This window comes from Bos mutus, chromosome 7 (assembly GCF_027580195.1).
Source record: "Bos mutus isolate GX-2022 chromosome 7, NWIPB_WYAK_1.1, whole genome shotgun sequence".
In the NCBI taxonomy this organism is placed as follows: domain Eukaryota; kingdom Metazoa; phylum Chordata; class Mammalia; order Artiodactyla; family Bovidae; genus Bos; species Bos mutus.
In genome coordinates, this window is record NC_091623.1 from 88,107,796 (window position 1) to 88,129,580 (window position 21,785).

General features: G+C 41.0%; 1 protein-coding gene across 1 annotated transcript in view; it reads right to left on the reverse strand.

Annotated features, from left to right (window-relative positions):
- The window catches only part of SPOCK1 (SPARC (osteonectin), cwcv and kazal like domains proteoglycan 1), a 583,379-nt gene that overhangs the window by 18,737 nt on the left and 542,857 nt on the right, over positions 1-21,785 (reverse strand). The window contains exons 7-8 of the mRNA XM_070374382.1: positions 18,419-18,535; positions 6,497-6,718 (exon numbers count right to left, since the gene is read on the reverse strand). Of these exons, the coding sequence (XP_070230483.1) occupies positions 6,497-6,718; positions 18,419-18,535 (339 nt within the window). The remainder of the gene's footprint in view (positions 1-6,496; positions 6,719-18,418; positions 18,536-21,785) is intronic.

Genomic DNA, 21,785 nt, shown 5'->3' on the forward strand with positions numbered 1-21,785 from the left:
GGATCTTTTCCAATGAGTCAGCTCTTTGCATCAGGTGGCCAAAGTATTAGAGCTTTAGCTTCAACATCAGTCCTTCTAATGAATATTCAGTGTTGATTTCCTTTAGGATTGACTGGTTTGATCTCCTTGCTTTGCAAGGGACTCTCAAGAGCCTTCTGAAGCACCACAATTTGAAAGCATAAATTCTTCGGTGCTCAGATTTCTTTTCTAATGGCAGAAATCAAAGAGGAACTAAAGAGCTTCTTGATGAGGGTGAAAGAGGAGTGTGAAAAAACTGGCTTGAAACTCAACATTCAAAAAACTAAGATCATGGCATCCACTCCCATAACTTCTTGGAAAATAGATGGGGAAAATGTAGAAACAGTGACAAATTTTATTTTCTTGGGCTCCAAAATCCCTGCAGACAGTGACTCCAGGCATGAAATTAAAAGATGTTTGCTCCTAGGGAAAAAAGCTGTGACAAACCTAGACAGCATACTAAAAAGCAGAGATATCACTTTGCCGACCAAGACCTGTAAGTCAAAGTTATGGTTTTTTCAGTAGTCATTTGTGGATGTGAGAGTTGAACCATAAAGAAGGCCAAAAAATTGATGCTTTAAAATTGTGGTACTGGGAAAGACTCTTGAGAGTCCCTTGAACAACAAGGAGGTCAAACTAGTCAATCCCTAAGGAAATCAACCCTGAATATTCAGTAGAAGGACTGATGCTGAAGATGAAGCTGCAATACTTGGGCCACCTGATGTGAAGGACTGACTCACTGGAAAAGGTCCTGAAGCTGGGAAAGATTGAGGGCAGGAGGAGAAGGGGGCAACAGAGGATGAGATGGTTGGATGGCCTCATCAACTCAATGGACATGAGTTTGAGCAAACTCTGGGAGATGGTGAAGGACAAGGAGGCCTAGCATGCTGCAGTTCATGGCGTTGCAAAGAATTGGACACAACTTAGTGACTGAAAAACAACAGCATTCTAAATGATCCAAATCTCACATCTGTATATGACCACTAGAAAAGCTATAGCTTGGACTACATGGACCTTGGTTGGAAAAGTGATGTCTTTGCTTTTTAGTATGCTGTCTAGGTTTGCCATAGCTTTTCTTCCAAGGAGCAAGCATCTTTTAATTTCATGACTGTAGTCATTGTCCACAGTAATTTCGGAGCCCAAGAAAATAAAATCTGTTATTGCTTCTACTTTTCCACTTCTATTTGCCATGAAGTGATGAGAGTGTATGCCATGATCCTAGTTTTTTGAATGTTGAGTTTCAAGCCAGCTTTTTCACTGTCTTCTTTCACCCTCATCAATAGTTCCTCTACATTTTCTGCCATTAGAATGGTATCATCTGCATATCTAAGGTGGTTGATGTTTCTCCTGGCAATCTTGATTCCAGCTTGTGATTCATCACTCTGGCATTTCTCATGATGTATGCTGCATATAAGTTAAATAAGCAGAGTGACAATATATAGCCTTGTTGTACTCCTTTCCCAATTTTAAACCAGTCCGTTGTTCCATGTCTGGTTCTAACTGTTGCTTCCTGACCAAGATACAGGTTTCTCAGGAGACAGGTAAGGTGGTCTGGTACTCCTATCTCTTTAAGAATTTTCCACAGTTTGTTGTGATACACACAGTCTAAGGCTTTAGCACAGTCAGTGAAGCAGTGAAGTGAACGTCACTCAGTCATGCCTGACTCTTTGCAACCCCATGGACTATATAGTCCATGGAATTCTCTAGGCCAGAACACTGGAGTGGGTATCCTTTCCCTTCTCCAGGGGATCTTCCCAACCTAGGGACTGAACCCAGGTCTCCCACATTGCAGGCAGATTCTTTACCAGCTGAGCCACAAGGCAAGCCCAAAGTAGTGAAGCAGAAGTAGATGCTTTTCTGGAACTCCCTTGCTTTCTCCATGATCCAATGGATGCTGGCAGTTTGATCTTTGGTTCCTCTGCCTTTTCAAAACCCAGCCTGTACATTTGGAAATTCTCAGTTTACATATTGTTGAAGCCTACCTTAAAGGATTTTGAGCATAACCTTGCTATCATGTGAAGTGAGTGCAATTATATGGTAGATTGATCATTCTTTGGCAATGCCTTTCTTTGGGATTGGAATGAAAACTGACCATTTCTAGTCCCGTGGCCACTGCTGAGTTTTTCAAATTTGCTGACATGCTGGGTGCAGCACTTTAACAGCATCAACTTTTGGATTTTAAATCAGTCAGCTGGAATTCCATCACTGCCACTAGCTTTACTGGCAGCAATGCTTCCTAAGACCGACTTGACTTCACACTCCAGGATATCCAGCATTAGGTGAGTGAGCACATCATCATAGTTATCTGGTTCATTAAGACCTTTTTGTCAAGTTCTTCTGTGTATTCTTGTCATTGCTGCTTAATCTCTTCTGCTTCTTTTAGGTCCTTACCACTTCTGTCCTTTTTGATTCCCATCCCTGCATGAAATGTTCTCTTGATATATCCAATTTTCTTAAAGAGATCTCTAGTCTTTCCAATGATATTGTTTTCCTCTATTTCTTTGCATTGTTCATTTAAGAAGGCCTTCTTCTCTCTCCTTGCTCTTCTTTGGAACGCTACATTCAGTTGGGTATATCTTTCCCTTTCTCCCATGCCTTTTGCTTCTCTTCTTTCCTCAACTATCTGCAAAGTCTCCTAGACAACCACCTTGCCATCTTGCATTTCTTTTTCTTGGACATGATTTTGGTCACTGCCTCCTGTACAATGGTACAAACCTGTCCATAGTTCTTCAGGCAATCTGTCTGCCAGATAAAATCTGTTGAATCCATTCATCACCTCCATTATATAATCACATAAGGGATTTGATTTAGATCATACCTAAATGGCCTAGTAGTTTTGCCTACCTTCTTCAATTTAAGCCTGAATTTTTCAGTAAGAAGCTGATGATATGAGCCACAGTCAGCTCCCAGTCTTGTTTTTGCTGACTGTATAGAGCTTCTCCATCTTCAGCTGCAAAGAACATAATCAATCTGATTTCACTATTGACCATCTGGTAATGTCCATGTGTAGAGTTGTCTCCTATGTTGTTGGGAAAAGGTGTTTGTTATGACCAATGCATTCTCTTGACAAAACTCTGTTAGCCTCTGCCCTGCTTAATTTTGTATTCCAAGGTCCAACCTGCCTGTTCTTCTGAGTATCTGCTGACTTCCTACTTTGGCATTGCAATCCCCAGTGATGAAAAGGACATCTTCTTTTGTGTTAGTTGTAGAAGATGTTGTAGGTCTTCATAGAACTGGTCAACTTCAGCTTCTTAGGTATCGGTGGGTTGGGGCATCCAGTTCCAGTTCAGTCGCTCAGTCATATCCGACTCTTTGCGACCCCATGAACCACAGCACACCAGGCCTCCCTGTCCATCACCAGCTCCCAAAGTTTACTCAAACCCATGTCCATTGAGTTGGTGATGCCATCCTACCATCTCATCCTCTGTTGTCCCCTTCTCCTCCTGCCCTCAATCTTTCCCAGCTTCAGGGTCTTTTTCAATGAGTCAGCTCTTCACATTAGGTGGCCAAAATATTGGAGTTTCAGCTTCAACATCAGTCCTTCCAATGAACACCGAGGACTGATCTCCTTTAGGATGGACTGGTTGGATCTCCTTGCAGTCCAAGGGACTCTCAAGAGTCCTCTCCAACACCACAGTTCAAAAGCATCCATTCTTCGTGGCTCAGCTTTCTTTATAGTCCAACTCTCACATCCATACATGACCACTGGAAAAACCATAGCCTTGACTAGATAGACCTTTGTTGACAAAGTAATTTCTCTGCTTTTTAATATGCTATCTAGGTTGGTCATAACTTTCCTTCCAAGGAGTAAGTGTCTTTTAATTTCATGGCTGCAATTGCCATCTGCAGTGATTTTGGAGCCCAGCAAAATAAAATCAGCCACTATTTCCACTGTTTTCCCATCTACTTGCCATGATCTTAGTTTTCTGAATGTTGAGCTTTAAGCCAACTTTTTCACCGTCCTCTTTCACTTTCATCAAGAGGCTTTTTAGTTCCTCTTCCCTTTCTGCCATAAGGGTGGTGTCATCTGCATATCTGAAGTTATTGATATTTCTCCCGGCAATCTTGATTGCAGCTTGTGTTTCTTCCAGCCCAGAGTTTCTCATGATGTACTCTGCATATAAATTAAATAAGCAGGGTGACAATATACAGCCTTGACGTACTCCTTTTCCTATTTGGAACCAGTCTGTTGTTCCACGTCCAGTTCTAACTGTTGCTTTCTGACCTGCATACAAATTTCTCAAGAGGCAGGTCAGGTGGTCTGGTATTCCCATCTCTTTCAGAATTTTCCACAGTTTATTGTGATCCACACAGTCAAAGGCTTTGGCATAGTCAATAAAGCAGAAATAGATGTTTTTCTGGAACTCTCTTGCTTTTTCAATGATCCAGCAGATGTTGGCAATTTGATCTCTGGTTCCTCTGCCTTTTCTAAAACCAGCTTGAACATCTGGAAGTTCACGGTTCATGTATTGCTGAAGCCTGGCTTGGAGAATTTTGAGCATTACTTTACTAGCATGTGAGATGAGTGCAATTGTGCAGTAGTTTGAGCATTCTTTGGCATTGCCCTTCTTTGGGATTGGAATGACTACTAATGAGTCCTGTGGCCACTGCTGAGTTTTCCAAATTTGCTGGCATATTGAGTGCAGCACTTTCACAGCATCATCTTTCAGGATTTGGAATAGCTCCACTGGAATTCCATTACCTCCACTAGCTTTGTTCATAGTGATGCTTTCTAAGGCCCACTTGACTTCACATTTCAGGATGTCTGGCTCTAGGTGAGTGATCACACCATCGTGATTATCTGGGTCATGAAGATCTTTTTTCTACAGTTCTTCTGTGTATTCTTGCCACCTCTTCCTAATATCTTCTGCTTCTATTAGGTCCATACCATTTCTGTCCTTTATTGAGTCCATCTTTGCATGAAATGTTCCCTTGGTATCTCTAATTTTCTGAAGAGATCTCTAGTCTTTCTCATTCTGTTGTTTTCCTCTATTTGTTTGCATTGATCGCTGAGGACACTTTCTTATCTCTTCTTGCTATTCTTTGGAACTCTGCATTCAGATGCTTATATATTTCCTTTTCTCCTTTGCTTTTTGCTTCTTTCATTTTAGTTTACTGATTCCTAAAATGTCAATGTTCAGTCTCTCCTGCTTGGCTACCTCCAGTTTACCTTGATTCATGGACCTAACATTCCAGTTTCCTATGCAATATTATTTTTTACAGCATCAGACTTTACTTTTACCACCAGACACATCCACACTCAGCATTTGTTTCTGCTTTGGCCCAGATGCTTCATTCTTTTTGGAGCTGTTAGTAATTGCCCTCTGGTCTTCTGCAGTAGCATCTTGGACGCGTTCTGACCTGGGGGGCTCATATCTTTTTGCCTTTTCATACTGTCCATGGGGTTCCCTAGGCAAGAACACTGGAATGGATTTCCATTTCCTCCTGCAATGGACCGTGTTTTGTCAAAACTCTTCACTATGACCCATCCGTCTTGGGTGGCCCTACATGGTATGGCTCATGGCTTCATTGAGTGATCAAGTGCCTTTGCCATGATAAGGCCGTGATCCATGAAGGGGAGAAGAGAATGGACCACTAAATAATAAAACATGTCGATTAATAGGGCAGAGCACCCAGAAATAGACATATATATATAACATATAGGAGTTGTATAAATGATAGAGGAAGCATTTCAAATTAGAATGGGAAAGATGGGCTAGTCAATAAATGACAAGTGGGCAAGTAGTGTGCTATCTCCAAGGATAGGGACCCTGCTTGACTATACACACAAAAAACTAAAATGATAAGAAATTTCAATTAAAAAAAAAATCCACAAAGGGACTAAAGAAAACAAAAGGAAATTGTTTTACTATCTCACAGTGGGAAATGCCTATGTAAGCTTAACATAAGCTGTATAGGTTCTCAGAATCCCTAAAATATAGACAGAGAAATTTGACTATCTTAAAACTTAAAATTTCTTCTTAGGAAAAACACACAAAGTCATAATTGGGGGAAAAATAAACTATTTGCAATACATATGACTAGAACAATTCTAATATATTTGTATAGAGAGAGTCCCTACTAAAAACAAACACACAAGAACGTAATCTGAAGAAAATGTATAAAAAATAAAGACATTAAGAATCTTACACTGACCTTGGAAATTATGTAACAGGTTTCTACACCCACTTTACAGATGGAAAAGCTAAGGCACAAAGGTTAAAAGATTTTCCTAAAAGGAGGACTGGAATAACACATTCCTTGATTATGTTCTTGGGTTTTCTCTACCATGCTGAAAGTGGAGATCAGTTAAGAGAAATGAGCCTTTTAGCATTCCATCAGATGGAGGAATGTATTGTTCCCTAGCTGTGTTTTTCTGCCTGCTGCTCCTTTCTGTCTCTCCAGTGCATGATAGATGGCCCTTCCCTACCCAGCATGGCGGCCCTGGCCACTGGGCCCCACTTCCCTCCCGCCTTACCTCCAGGCTTCTGGAAGCAGTAGCACCACTCATTGTTAGAGAGCTTGCCATCCTTGAAGGAATCACAGGAATTGAAGAGAGGCTTGATACAGGGCTCGTACTTATCCAGGTAGATGGCGTTGATCTCTGAATGGTCAAGCAGGAGGTCATAGTTCATATCCAACTTGTTGAACATCCAGCCCAGGGAGTCCTTGCAGATGGGCAAGATACTGGTGTCAAACCCTGTGATGGAAAGGACATGTCTCAGACTGCTCTCTCCTGCCCTGCGGGCTTCCCAGCTTTCTGTCCCAAAGGGTGCCCCAGGGCCCACCCCTCCCCAGGTATATTCTCAGCAGCCTTCTACCAGAATATGTGGTGATGGTTAGTTTTCAAATGAAACAATTTAAAATGCACTAAAATGGAAGTCAGCATTTGAGGAAAATGTGTTCTAACGGGAACAAATCCCCAGTGCTAACTTATCTGTTATATAAATAGGAGTTTTTGTGTATATAGAGAGTACAGATTCTATCTATACAAAGATATTTGAAATTCATAAATAGGAATTAATCAGACTTGCTTAAAACAAGGGATACCTGAAAGGAAGAGTACAAATATGGTGAGTAAGAGGACTAGTGGATAATACTGCAAACGATGCTTTTATATTGAGGAAAAATTATTTGAAAAACCAAAAGAACCTATTGTAAAAAGGATGGCAGTGAAATGAAACTAGGTGGCACAATCCAGAAGCAGTGATTATATCTCAAAGGACTGTTCAATCCAAAAGGCTGAACATTAATGGGAAAACAAGCCAGACACCTGCCTCTGTTCTCCATTTTTTCTTTTCTGCAATCCCCTCAAGAGATACATGATATGGAATCCAAATTGACACAGACAATGATTTCTTTCTTATTTCCCAGGTGTGGGGAGGAGGGGTAGTTTTCTTACAGAATTGTTTCTACAATGGAAACTATATGTACTCAAATAATGACACTTGGCTTAACACTGGGGATATTAAGCCTACTGCAGACAAGCCCGAGAGCAGATATGCCCCCACATCTAAAACTCATCTTTCTTTCAGAATCAAAACCACCAGGCCATTTCAAATTATTCCATAATCTGGATTTCTAAGACTGGTTTTATTTTCCTGAGAAAATGATGAAAGTAGTTCACTTTTGTGTTACTTAAGGCACTCTTCTAAGCATTTTATAGTTGATTATCTCACTGAGTCCTTCTAACAGCTTATGAAATGATGCTTTATTCTCTCTAAAGATTTTTTTTTTAAGCTCAAGGTTTAAGTTACTTATTCAAGGTCATACAGCTGTGGGGTTGAGATTCAAGCCCAGGTGGCCCAACCTTGAGTCTACATTCTCAGTCCCTCTTCTTCTAGGGCTGCCTCTGCCTTGCATGACATGGAATCCTCCTACCCTGAGGACATCCAGTAGGTTTGGGTGCTAAGCTGAGGGATGAGCAATGCAAGGGGTGATACAGTAACTGTCAGGGAGGCTCCTGATGGGGTTGATTGTCCCTCTGGGGTTCTTACCTATAGCCTGTCATTGGATTCGATGTGTCTCACCAGGAACCCCTGCTTAGCCAGCATGATACAGGACAGAACAAAGCACGCCCACCCTTTAAAGCAGTGTCTTTACAAAAGAGTCTTCACTGTCCAGAGGTCAGTAAACTGTTGCACCTCCTCCTCTGAGCTCTCATGGAAGCCTATGCTTCCCTCCCATTTTCCGTACCTGTAAATTAGACTCTTAGCTACTTGACAGCAAAGACTGTCTTGTTTCCTTCATAGACTCAGCCTGTAGAGGCACACAGGAAGTGCCCAATGGAATTTGTTGAGAGAGGTTGTCTAGCTATTGCAAAGTTTAGCACCTTCCAATATAAAAATCCTTCCATTTTAAAATTTATTCTTTTTGATATCTTAAAACACATCTTAGAAAAATACCCCTTCTCAAGAAGAGATACTGTGGAACATAATCAGGCCTCTTCTTTAACTGAAGGTCATGACTGGACAGTCTCTATGTTGATCATGTCCTCAGGAGCAACTGAATAAAGGAATAATTTACTCTGACACTAAATGGCTCCACACTTTTGTACAGAATAATTTATGTGATATTCATCCATATTAGAGGATATTACCATTTTAATACATGGGAAAGGGAAACTTAATTTTTTAATGTTCCCAGAACTCTGAGAACTTCTTTACAAATGTTTATCACCAAATTTTCTTCTTGGAAAACATGAATCATGGGTAAAAAAATGTACATCTATGCTAAGTTCAGTTGTGGGGGTTTTGTTTTTGAGCTATACATTATATAATTTAGAATCAATCACTCTTTGGTTGTAAAAAAATGTAAGCAAGTTGATCTTTAAACTTTTTTGGCACCTTGATATTGAAAGCAGACTAATGTTATCTAGACCTCAAGGAAAAATCAAAAGGAACTAAATCCTGACATCATTAGAGCTGGCCATTTTGCATATATATGTTCAAAGGATGTGTGCCCATGATATATCAGAAACATCATGCTGGTACTTGTTTAAATTTCTTCACAGTCCAGTGTATAGCAGTGCACAGTCCAGTGTACATCCAATGTATGTCCAGTGTACGTAATGTACAATCCACTGTACTGTATACAGTGGTGTACAGTCCAGCGCACATCTAGGGCACAGCTGGTGCATAGCTGAAACACAGCTGGCTACATCTGGCATACAGCCCAAATGCACATCTGGAACACAGCTGTCCACATCTGGAACACAGCTGGATACATCTGGACACATCTGGAATACAGCTGGACACATGTGGCACACAGCTGAACACAGCTGGAATACAGCTGGACCACAGCTGGACCACAGCTGGACACATCTGGCACACAGCTGGACACATCTAGCGCACAGCTGGATACATCTGGAACACAGCTGGATACATCTGGACTACAGCTGGAACACAGCTGGACATATCTGGCACATAGCCCAAATGCACATCTGGAACACAGCTGGACATATTTGGTGCACAGTTCAAATGCACATCTGGCGTAGAGTCCAGTGTACACCTGGTGTACAGTCCAAGGGCACATCCCACTGTGCAATGTACAGTCCAGTGTATGTCCAGTGTACGTCCAGTGTACACCAGTGTGTCTAGTGTACAGTCCAGTGTCTGTCAGTGTATAGTGTATATTAAGTGTATAGTCCAGTGCACATCCAGTGTACAATCTATACACTGTAGTGTATGTCCAATGTCTTTGTGCTTGTCTTCTCCATATTCACAAAATTCTATGGTTCTTATAGTCATTCTTAAAAGAAATGGCAATGAACAAGTAGTCAGTAGGTTCAAAGAAGCCAGAATAAAAGGAACAAAATTTAAGTGAATTGAAGATTGTATTGCTTGACACTGAATTCAGGTCAGTGATGTGCAAGAGCAAGTTACTGAACTTCTCTGTATATGTTTCTCATTTTCTTCAGCTGTATTGTAAAAATGTTAGCCACCCCTCTTTAGACTTACAGTTTTTAGTAATAATTTCTTGATCTCTCAAGAATGTGAGTCAAGAAGAGCCGAAGGAAACATGACAGTCCAACGTAATGTGGTAGCCTTCATTTCTCTGTTGTCGTCTGATTGGTTGGTGAGATCTGAGTTGTTCTTAATTTGCTAAGTCATTTTTTCCACTGTTCTAACTAGCTATCATGTCAATCTTTCCATTTCAGTTGCTGCTTTAAGGTCTAAAGCTGTGGGAAAGGAAGGACTAGTAAACCCATTTATGAACATGATTCCTGACCGCCATTGGTCCTTCCTCTTCATAGCTTTTTGGGCCAGAGCCCATTTCCCCATTTTAGGGATAAGTCTGGAACAGCAACTGCTGGCACCCCAGGATCGTGTCTCCATCCCAGAATTCTGGGAAATTTTAATATTGCTTACTGACCACCAAAAAGAAGTGCCAAACTGGTTGGGCAATAGGCTAAAGTCAAGCCCACCCACACCTATTTGTAAGGCTCTAGAAGAGAGGTATCTGCATCTGCTCTCCAGGGATGCAGGGGGAACAGACTAGCCCTTCTGGTTGGTTGGCCCCAAACTCATGGGACTTCTAGGGTTGTATGGTTTCCCCTTCAGAACTCCTGTGCTGACAATGTCTCTCCCTCCTCATGTGCCTCATGGACAAATTCAGTGTCCTTCCTTTATATCTCCAACTGTTTCAGAACATCACACCTAAAAACCTCTTCAGGGACTCAATTTGCTTGTGGCCAAGGGCAGGCATTTTGCAGGCTCACTGGCTGTCAGCAGAAGGAGTCTCCTGGGACTGGAGGCTATGAGGAGCAGCTCTTTCATATCAATCTGCTCTTCACTGAAAGGTTATACAGAAAGCCCAGTGGTTCAGCCACTCCTGGAAGATCCCTGGGAAAAGCTTCCCACTGTCCACAACTCCCAAGGAACCTTTGACATGAATGGGAAGAATCTTACATCCCTCTTCACACTCACACAACCACCAGGACCCTCTCTTTGGATATATAGCATATGCTTCCCAGAATCAACCTTTCCCTTAATTGGTAAAAATTCCAACCTGGTGAGTGAATTGTCCTCTGGATCAACATTCTCTAGGTGGCTGTGAACAGCAAAGAATAACCCTGAAATTATGAAGAATATTCTGATTTGGGCTGAAGACCAGATGCTGGTTAGACTCTGGGTCCCAGCAGTTACCAGTGTCACTTCTTACTCACTTAGCTCAATCCAGGAGCATTACATTCCGAAATCCTGTCAACATAAGTGTGACATCAGGGATGGGGTGAAATACTCTCTGCTTTAAATAACATGTGTTTTTATATTTTGACAAATCAATAAAAATCACTACATAGAAAAGGCTGTGCCAAAGCTCCATGTATCTTGACAACTGTGTTATTGAGTCAGCCCTTCTGTACCAACTGGCCACAGTGTAGAGAAGTGCCCCACTAGTGGCCTGTGGGTTAGAGGCAGTGAGAGGCTCCACCAAAGTGCATACACACAGACCTAACCCCTGGTTTGCTCTCCGGCTTATGGAGAGGTTTGGAGTATGGTCTTGAGCCACTTTGGTGATGGTGGAGGGAATGCTTGTCAGGTAGTCTATCTCTGGAAAACAAAATGCAGTCTCACTAAAGTCCAAAAGCCCGAGATATCAAAGATGTTTGCTACCATGTTGCTTATAATAGCTGAACATTAGGAGCAACTTCAAAGCTCCCAAATAAAGGTATAATTACATGAATTATGTTATATCAATATATTGAGATTTTATGTCATGTCTACAAAGCAGAATACTACTCAACTGTATAGAAAGATAGTCATAGTGTATTGCTGAACGATAAAAGAAGGCCATAAAACAGTCTGTAAAGTGTGCATGTGTATACATACACACAGAAATATAGTTTTTTCTATGTGACAAGAAAAAAATGGAAGAATATGCCAGGAGAGCTTAAAGCTATGAAAATGGTGTGGTTCTATATATTTCTTAATTGAAGTATCAGTCAGTTCAGTCACTCAGTTGTGTCCAACTCTTTGTGACTCCATGGACTGCAGCACGCCAGGCCTCTCTGTCCATCACCAAATCCCGGAGTTTGCTTAAACTCATGTCCATTGTGTGAGTGATGCCATCCAACCATTTCATCCTCTGTCATCCCCTTCTCTTCCTGCCTTCAATCTTTCCCAGCATCAGATTCTTATCCAGAGAGTCCGTTCTCTGCATCAGGCGGCCAAACTATTGGAGTTTCAGCTTCAGCATCAGTCCTTCCAATGAATATTCAGGACTGATTTCCTTTAGGATTGACTGGTTGGATCTCCTTGCAGTCCAAGAGACTCTCAAGAGTCATCTCCAACGCCAAAGTTCAAAAGCATCAGTTCTTCATGGCTCAGCTTTCTTTTTATAGTCCAACTCTCACATCTATAGAAGACTACTTGAAAAAAACATAGCTTTGACTAGATGGACATTTGTAGGCAATGTAATGTCTCTGCTTTTTAATATGCTGTCTAGGTTCATCATAGCTTTTCTCCCAAGGAGCAAATATCTTTGAATTTCATGGCTGCAGTCACCATCTGCAGTGATTTTGGATCCCCCCAAAATAAAGTCTCTCACTGTTTCCATTGTTTCCCTATCTATTTGCCAAGAAGTGATGGGGCTGGATGCCAAGATGTTAGTTTTCTGAAGGTTGAGTTTTAACCCAACTTTTTCACTCTCCTCTTTCACTTTCATCAAGAGGCTCTTTAGTTCTTCTTCACTTTCTGCCATAAGGGTGGTGTCATCTGCATATCTGAGGTTATTGGTATTTTTTTCTGGCAGTCTTTATTCCAGCTTGTGCTTCATCCAGCCTGGCATTTTGCTTAATATACTCTGCATATAAGTTAAATAAGCAGGGTGACAATATACAGCCTTGAGATACTCCCTTCCCAATTTGGAACCAGTCTGTTGTTCCACGTCCAGTTCTAACTGTTGCTTCTTGACCTGCATACAGATTTCTCAAGAGGCAGGTCAGGTGGTCTGGTATTCCCATCTCTTGAAGAATTTTCCACAGTTTGTTTTGATCCACATAGTCAAAGGATTTGGCATAGTCAACAAAGCAAAAGTAGATGTTTTTCTGGAACTCTCTTGCTTTTTCAGTGATCCGACAGATGTTGGCAATTTGATCTCTGGTTCCTCTGCCTTTTCTAAATCCAGCTTGAACATCTGGAAGTTCATGGTTCACATACTTTTGAAGCCTGGCTTGGAGAATTTTGAACATTATTTTGCTAGCATGTGAGATGAGTGCAATTGTGTGGTAGTTTGAGCATTCTTTGGCATTGCCTTTCTTTGGGATTGGAATGAAAACTTACCTTTTCCAGTCCTGCAGCCACTGTTGAGTTTCCAAATTTGCTGGCATATTGAGTGCAGCACTTTCACAGCATCATCTTTTAAGATTTGAAATAGCTCCACTGGAATTCCACCACCTCCACTACCTTTGTTCATAGTGATGCTTCCTAAGGCCCACTTAACTTTGCATTCCAGGTTGTCTGGCTCTAGGTGAGTGATCACACCATCATGGTTATCTGGGTCATGAAGATCTTTTTTGTATAGTTCTTTTATGTATTCTTGCCACCTCTGCTTAATATCTTCTGCTTCTGTTAGGTCCATGCCATTTCTGTCCTTTATTGTGCCCATGTTTGCATGAAATATTCCCTAGGTATCTCTAATTTTCTTGAAGAGATCTCTAGTCTTTCTCATTCTATTGTTTTCCTCTATTTCTTTGCACTGGTCACTAGAAAGGCTTTCTTATCTGTCCTTGCTATCCTTTGGAACTCTGCATTCAGATGGGTATATCTTTCCTTTTCTCCTTTGCCTTTTGCTTCTCTTCTTAGCTATGTGTAAGGCCTCCTCAGACAACCATTTTGTCTTTTGCATTTCTTTTTTTGGGGATGGTCTTTTAATTGAAGACTTATACTTCTTTTAATTGAAGTGTAGGTGATTTACAATATTGTGTTAGTTTCATGTGTACAGCATAGTGTTTTTGCAGATTATACTCCATTCTAGATTATTACAAAAAAATGGCTATAAATCCCTGTGTTGTATATTATTGCCTATCTATTTTATACATGATAGTTTGTTATTTTTGTATATTAATATGTACTTAAATGTATTTCCTAAAAATCAGTATTAAATACTAGATAACTTTGCAACCCAACTTAAAAAAATTAAACAAGACCCTTATATATGTTGTCCACCTTGAAACAAGGGACACATACAGACTGAAAGTGAAGGCCTGGAAAAAGATATTCCATGCAAATAGAGACCAAAAGAAAGCAGGAGTAGCAATACTCATATCAGATAAAATAGACTTTAAAACAAAGGCTATGAAAGAGACAAAGATGGACACTACATAATGATCAACAGATCAATACAAGAAGAAGATATAACAATCATAAGTATATATGCACCCAACATAGGAGCACCACAATATGTAAGACAAATGCTAACAAGTATGAAAGGGGAAATTAACAATAACACAATAATAGTGAGAGACTTTAATGCCCCACTCACACCTATGGATAGATCAACTAAACAGAAAATTAACAAGGAAACACAAACTTTAAATGATACAATGGACCAGTTAGACCTAATTGATATCTATAGGATGTTTCACCCCAAAACAATGAATTTCACCTTTTTCTCAAGTGCACATGGAGTCTTCTCCAGGATAGATCACATCCTGGGCCATAAATCTAGCCTTGGTAAATTCAAAAAAACTGAAATCATTCCAAGCATCCTTTCTGACCACAATGCAGTCAGATTAGATGTCAATTACAGGAGAAAAACTATTAAAAATCCAAACATATGGAGGCTGAACAACACGCTGCTAAATAACCAACAAATCACAGAAGAAATAAAAAATGAAATCTATATATGTACAGAAATGAATGAAAACACAACAGCCGAAAACATACGGGACACTGTAAAAGCAGTACTAAGGGGAAGGTTCATAGCAGTACAGGCTTACCTCAAGAAACAAGAGAAAAGTCAAATAAATAACCTAACTCTACACCTAAAGCAACTTGAAAAGGAAGAAATTGTGAGCCCCAGGGTTAGTAGAAGGAAAGAAATCTTAAAAATTAGGGCAGAAATCAAGGCAAAAGAAACAAAAGAGACCATAGCAAAAATCAACAAAACCAAAAAAAGCTGGTTCTTTGAGAAGATAAATAAAACTGACAAACCATTAGCCAGACTCATCAAGAAACAAAGGGAAAAAATCAAATCAACAAAATTAGAAATGAAAATGGAGAGATCAAAACAGATAACACAGAAATAGGATCATAAGAGACTATTATCAGCAACTATATGCAAATAAAATGGACAACGTGGAAGAAATGGACAAATTCTTAGAAAAGTACAACTTTCTAAAACTGAACCAGGAAGAAATAGAAAATCTTAACAGACCCATCACAAGCACGGAAATTGAAACATAATCAGAAATCTTCCAACAAACAAAAGCCCAGGACCAGATGGCTTCACAGCTGAATTCTACCAAAATTTAGAGAATTAACACCTATCCTACTCAAACTCTTCCAGAAAATTGCAGAGGAAGGTAAATTTCCAAACTCATTCTATGAGGCCACCATCACCCTAATATCAAAACCTGACAAAGATGCCACAAAAAAAAGAAAACTACAGATCAATATCACTGATAAACATAGATGCAAAAATCCTTAACAAAATTCTAGCAAACAAAATCCAACAATATTTAAAAAGATCATACACCATGACCAAGTGGGCTTTATCCCAGGGATGCAAGGATTCTTCAATATCTGCAAATCAATAAATGTAATACACCACATTAACAAATTGAAAAATAAAAACCATATGATTTTCTCAATAGGTGCACAGAAAGCCTTTGACAAAATTCAACATCCATTTATGATAAAAACCCTCCAGAAAGCAGGCATAGAAGGAACATACCTCAACATAATAAAAGCTATGTATGACAAACCCACAGCAAACATTATCCTCAAAGGTGAAAAATTGAAAGCATTTCCCCTAAGTCAGGAATAAGACAAGGGTGCCCACTTTCACCACTACTATTCAACACAGTTTTGGAAGTTTTGGCCACAGCAATCAGAGCAGAAAAAGAAATAAAAGGAATCCAGATTGGAAAAGTAGAAGTAAAACTCTTGCGGTTTGCAGAGGACATGACCCTTTACATAGAAAACCCTAAAGACTCCACCAGAAAATTACTAGAGCTAATCAATGAATATAGTAATGTTGCAGGATATAAAATTAACACACAGAAATCCCTTGCATTCCTATGCACTAACAATGAGAAAACAGAAAGAGAAATTAAGGAAACAATTCAATTCACCATTGCAATGAAAAGAATAAAATACTTAGGAATATATCTACCTAAAGAAACAAAAGACCTATATATAGAAAACTATAAAACACTGGTGACAGAAATCAAAGAGGACACTAATAGATGGAGAAATATACCGTGTTCATGGATTGGAAGAATCAATATAGTGAAAATGAGTATATTACCCAAACCAATCTAGGGATAGGATTCAATGCAATCCCTATCAAGCTACCAACAGTATTTTTCAGAGGACTAGAACAAATAATTTCACAATTTGTATGGAAATACAAAAAACCTCGAATAGCCAAAGCAATCCTGAGAAAGAAGAATGAAACTGGAGGAATCAACCTGCCTGACTTCAGTCTCTACTACAAAGCCACAGTCATCAAGACAGCATGGTACTGGCACAAAGACAGAAATATAGATCAATGGAACAAAATAGAAAGCCCAGAATAAATCCAAACACCTATGGACACCTTATCTTTGACAAAGGAGGCAGGAATATACAATGGAGAAAAAAAAAATCAATCTCTTTAACAAGTGGTGCTGGGAAAACTGGTCAACTACTTGTAAAATAATGAAACTAGAACACTTTCTAACACCATACACAAAAATAAACTCAAAATGGATTAAAGATCTAAATGTAAGACCAGAAACTATTAAACTCCTAGAGGAAAACATAGGCAAAACACTCTCTGACATAAATCACAGCAGGATCCTCTATGACCCACCTCCCAGAGTAATGGAAATAAAAGCAAAAATAAACAAATGGGACCTAATTAAAATTAAAAGCTTCTGCACAACAAAGGAAACTATAAGCAAGGTGAAAAGACAGCCTTGAGAATGAGAGAAAATAATAGCAAACAAAGCAATGGACAAAGAATTAATCTCAAAAATATACAAGCAACTCCTTTAGCTCAATTCCAGAAAAATAAAAGACCCAATCAAAAAGTGGGCCAGAGAATTAAACAGACATTTCTCCAAAGAAGACATACAGATGGCTAACAAACACATGAAAAGATGCTCAACATCACTCATTATCAGAGAAATGCATATCAAAACCACAATGAGGTACCATTTCACACCAGTCAGAATGGCTGCTTCCAAAAGTCTACAAGCAAATAAATGCTGGAGAGGATGTGGAGAAAAGGGAATCCTCTTACACTGTTGGTGGGGATGCAAACTAATACAGCCACTATGGAGAACAGTGTGGAGATTCCTTAAAGAACTGGAAATAGAACTGCCTTATGACCAAGCAATCCCACTGCTGGGCATACACACTGAGGAAACCAGAATTGAAAGAGACACGTGTACCCCAATGTTCATCGCAGCACTGTTTATAGTAGCCAGGACATGGAAGCAACCTAGATGTCCATTGGCAGATGAATGGATAAGAAAGCTGTGGTACATATACACAATGGAATATTACTCAGCCATTAAAAAGAATACATTTGAATCAGTTCTAATGAGGTGGATGAAACTGGAGCCTATTATACAGTGAAGTAAGTCAGAAAGAAAAACACCAATACAGTATACTAATGCAATATATATGGAATTTAGAAAGATGATAATGATAACCCTATATGCGAGATAGCAAAAGAGACACAGATGTATTGAACAGTCTTTTGGACTCTGTGGGAGAGTGTGAGGGTGGGATGATATGGGAGAATGGCATTGAAACATGTAAAATATCATATGTGAAATGAATCACCAGTCCAGGTTTGATGCATGAAACAGGATGCTCGGGGCTGGTGCACTGGGATGACCCAGAGGGAGGGGATGGGGAGGGTGGTGGGAGGGGGGTTCAGGATGGGGAACACATGTACACTCATGGCAGATTCAAGTCAATGTATGGCAGAACCAATACAATATTGTAAAGTAAAATAAATAATTAATTTAAAAAATAAGTGGTTGTATTTTCTTGATTCTAAGGCATTTCCTTGTCCTCCAGTATTTTAATATTTCTGAAATTGCAGTGTGTTTCAAGTCACTGTGTACATTTAAGTTAGTGTTTCTTTTAACAACAGCATCTCAGGGTGGTCAATCAATATCAGTAACTGAAGAAATGTGGTGTTTAAAATGAAATAAACTAGCAAGAGTAAAGTGTCTTACTGCCTTGGGCTGTTTCAGAGCTGGTGGGCTTGATGACCCTGTTTGCATCCTCATGAAGGGCTCCAAACCAGTCCTTGAGTCGGGAAGCAAGGTTTCTCAACTCCTTGTCCGTGCAAGCTGGAGAAAAAGCAGATGGAACAAACATTAAGTCTGTGGGCTCTCTTCCCTCAACAAGCAATGCTCCAAACAGAACTCTCTCTCCAACCAGGATGTAACTCCTTACCCCACTGTGAAAATGCCCCAAAGATGTTGCCTTCACAGGTAAAGAGCGTGACAAAGTGAGAGCTGAGACTCCCAGGCAAGCAGCGCTATGCAAACCTGAACGTGGACTGCCTCTGCACTCTGAAAGCAAGCTGGGGTGGTCTTAGCATCACGTACCAGCCTCCAAAAGCTGTTATGGGTCCTTTTGCTAACCTGATCAAACTTGCTATTGCAGTTTGCCAGAGAAGATCACATTTTCCACTGAACTCATGCCAAGAGATAAACACTTAGGGATAGCTAATGTTCTTAGGGAAAGGCAGCCTGGGATATCAAAAGACCCCAGTATGAGCAACTCTCAATTTTGCATCAGCTCACATGTGGGTTTCTGAGTGTGGCATATTTTGCCGGCCTTTGGACAGACTGATTTGAATTTCCCTTATGGACAGATGGATGCCTCGTCCCTGAAAGAGTCCTTTTCTGCAGCCCATCTTTAACTAACCAGCTCATCTTTTAGGGTATGACAGAGAAAATTTAATGAACACTCCTTCTGAGAACAAGAAACTCCAGATGCTGGATGGGTAGGTGCAGGCTATCTGACAGTCTCAGCAAGAACTAAGACTGGAGGAGAGGAATCCCCAAAGGAGGGACAGTGGCACAGAGAAGGGAGCTGACTTTCCCTTGCTGCCTGATTTTACCCTAATTCTAGGTCCTGAGCATCCTGACAAAGGGTCCAGGCAGTGGGCCTCTAGCAAGAGGCAGAACACCCAGCACTGCATTTAGCAGTTTGCATCGAGAGGGACAGGAATTAGAGACCCAAGGAGATAAAGTCTCAATAAAGAAAAAGTGAAGCCCACCACTGTCACTTTTCCCAAATTCTAAAAGCCAAGCAAGTCACCATTATGACACAGAGCTGCGTTCTGAATGTCTCACGGTGCTGGCAAGATGCAGATGAAGGCTCGAATCTGTCAATGCAGGGGGACCCCAGCGAACACCCAGGCTCTCCACTGGAAGGGACACGGGCAGTGATAAAGGACCTGTGGGTCTCACTCAGACGCCCATCCAGCCTTCACTCTGCTGAGCCCATCAGCCCCCATCTGCCCTGCCAAGGGGTGAATCCTCTCCAGAAGACAACAATACTAGGCAGAGCCTCTCCTCCTGTTTACCTGACTGCATTTAGGAGAGCCCCTCTTTCCTGAGCCTGGGGTTAGGTACTTGATGGAGAACACAGCCCAACTTCCTAAACCTCAGGGAGGAAAGGACTCTCTTGCCCTCCACTTGAGGTGAGGTGGTGAGCAGACCCAGGTGAAGTCTATGCAACCTGAGTGCGCTCATGTCTAGCTGCTGTCTTCCTTCTAGTCAGGAGCCACAGCTGAACTCTGTAAAGCGTGGAATGTGTGACCATTGCTTATACCCAGGTCTCTAATGACCTCAAGACAACACCTGGCTTCCAACAACCAGAACATGATTGTATCTGAAAACACCAGCCAGGAAGTGGCACTGAGGACTGTCTGGAGAGGCAATGGAGTATTTGAGCTCTGGGATGTTGCTGCCTGGTGTGAATCCCAGCTCGACCACTGACTTGCTGGGTGACTCAAACCAGCCACTTAACCCCTCAGCGCCTCCGTTTCATCATATCTGTAAACTCAAGGTATCATTATGTGACTATGAAATAGACAAGGTATGTAGCATACTGAGGAAAACACCTGGTATACAGTAATTACTCAGCATGTGCCAGCTATGATTTTTATTACCTCTACTATTATTTTTATTTTAAAATTGATGATATATAGGTAAGTGTAGAGCAGCTGTAACAGCATTCAGAAAACTAGTCAGACAAATATACTAGCTAAGTTGCTTCAGTCACGTTCAACTCTGCAAAACTATGGACTGTAGACTGCCAGGCTCCTCTGTCTGTGGGTTCCCAGGCAAGAATACTGGAGTGGTTTGCCATGCCCTTCTCCAGGGGATCTTCCTGACCCAGGGATTGAACCTGTGTGTTTATGTCTCCTGCACTGGCAGCCAGGTTCTTTACCGCTAGCACCACCTGGGAAGCCCAAAGACAAAGACAGCTAAACACAATTGGCTTTGGACACACAACTGGCTTCGGCATACTTCTGTGCTAAACTGGTTTTGGCACACACAGATACCTCTGCTATCCAGTAGAATTGCCGTGAGCCACAGGTGACTATTTTCCTTTAAATTGATGAAAATGAAATAAAAGTTAAAATTTAGTTCTTCATTTGCACCCATCCCATTCCAAGTTGCTCAGTAGTCATATGTGGCTAGTGAATGACTCCATCTGGGACAACACAGATACACAGTATTTCCATTGTGGCAGAACATTGTATAACGAGCCCTGGATGAAGCTAGCCACCTTTGGGATTTCCGGCTTTCGCAGGTCCATCGTGATATCCTGACATGTAAGTCTGTGCCTCCAGCCCTTCCCTTCATTCCTTAGCAATGAGCTGAGGAAGGAGATCACGTGCTCACTCAAGCTGGGGACCAGCATCCCATGTTGAACCACGTGCACAGAAAGGAGGAGGAGGAGGAGCTTGTGCTGACAGTGGTGATGCCCATCTCTGCCAGGTACCAGTACCAACCCTTGGGAGAAGCCTCCACTAACAACAGCCCCATTTCAGAGCCTCTGGGGAATAGAAGGCTCTCTTTTCTAAATTTTCGGACTTTGCACATCTCTAAACAGGAGAGGCCGTGGTCTGTTTTTCCAAGGAGAATGCGATATAGGCTCTATAGTCAATCTCAAGTTTGCAAATGGAAAATTAATAGCATCTATTTCTTCCTGATTGCCATGCACACTGTCTATTCTAAATGTTCTTTGAGCAGAGAAAATTGCCAAGTCAACTTGTAAAGGAAATGAATCCCCATCTCATGCTGCAGGATAAATTAGTCATGTATAACTAAACCCTGACAGATGTGCAGGTAATCTATATCTTGAGAAGACTGAATTTCCCACCAGCTTCTCAAAGTATGCAGGCTTTGGGTGGCTGATCAAGTCAGGGACTGGAGTCTTGAAGGAGCAAACCTGTCGCTTGGGGAGAAGTCCTCAAGCAGGATGGCACTGGCCTGGGTAGAGAGAGATCAGAAGCCGAATGGAGATAGGACGCATTCAATTACTGGGCCCTATTCATGCATAGTGTCCTCAGCCGAA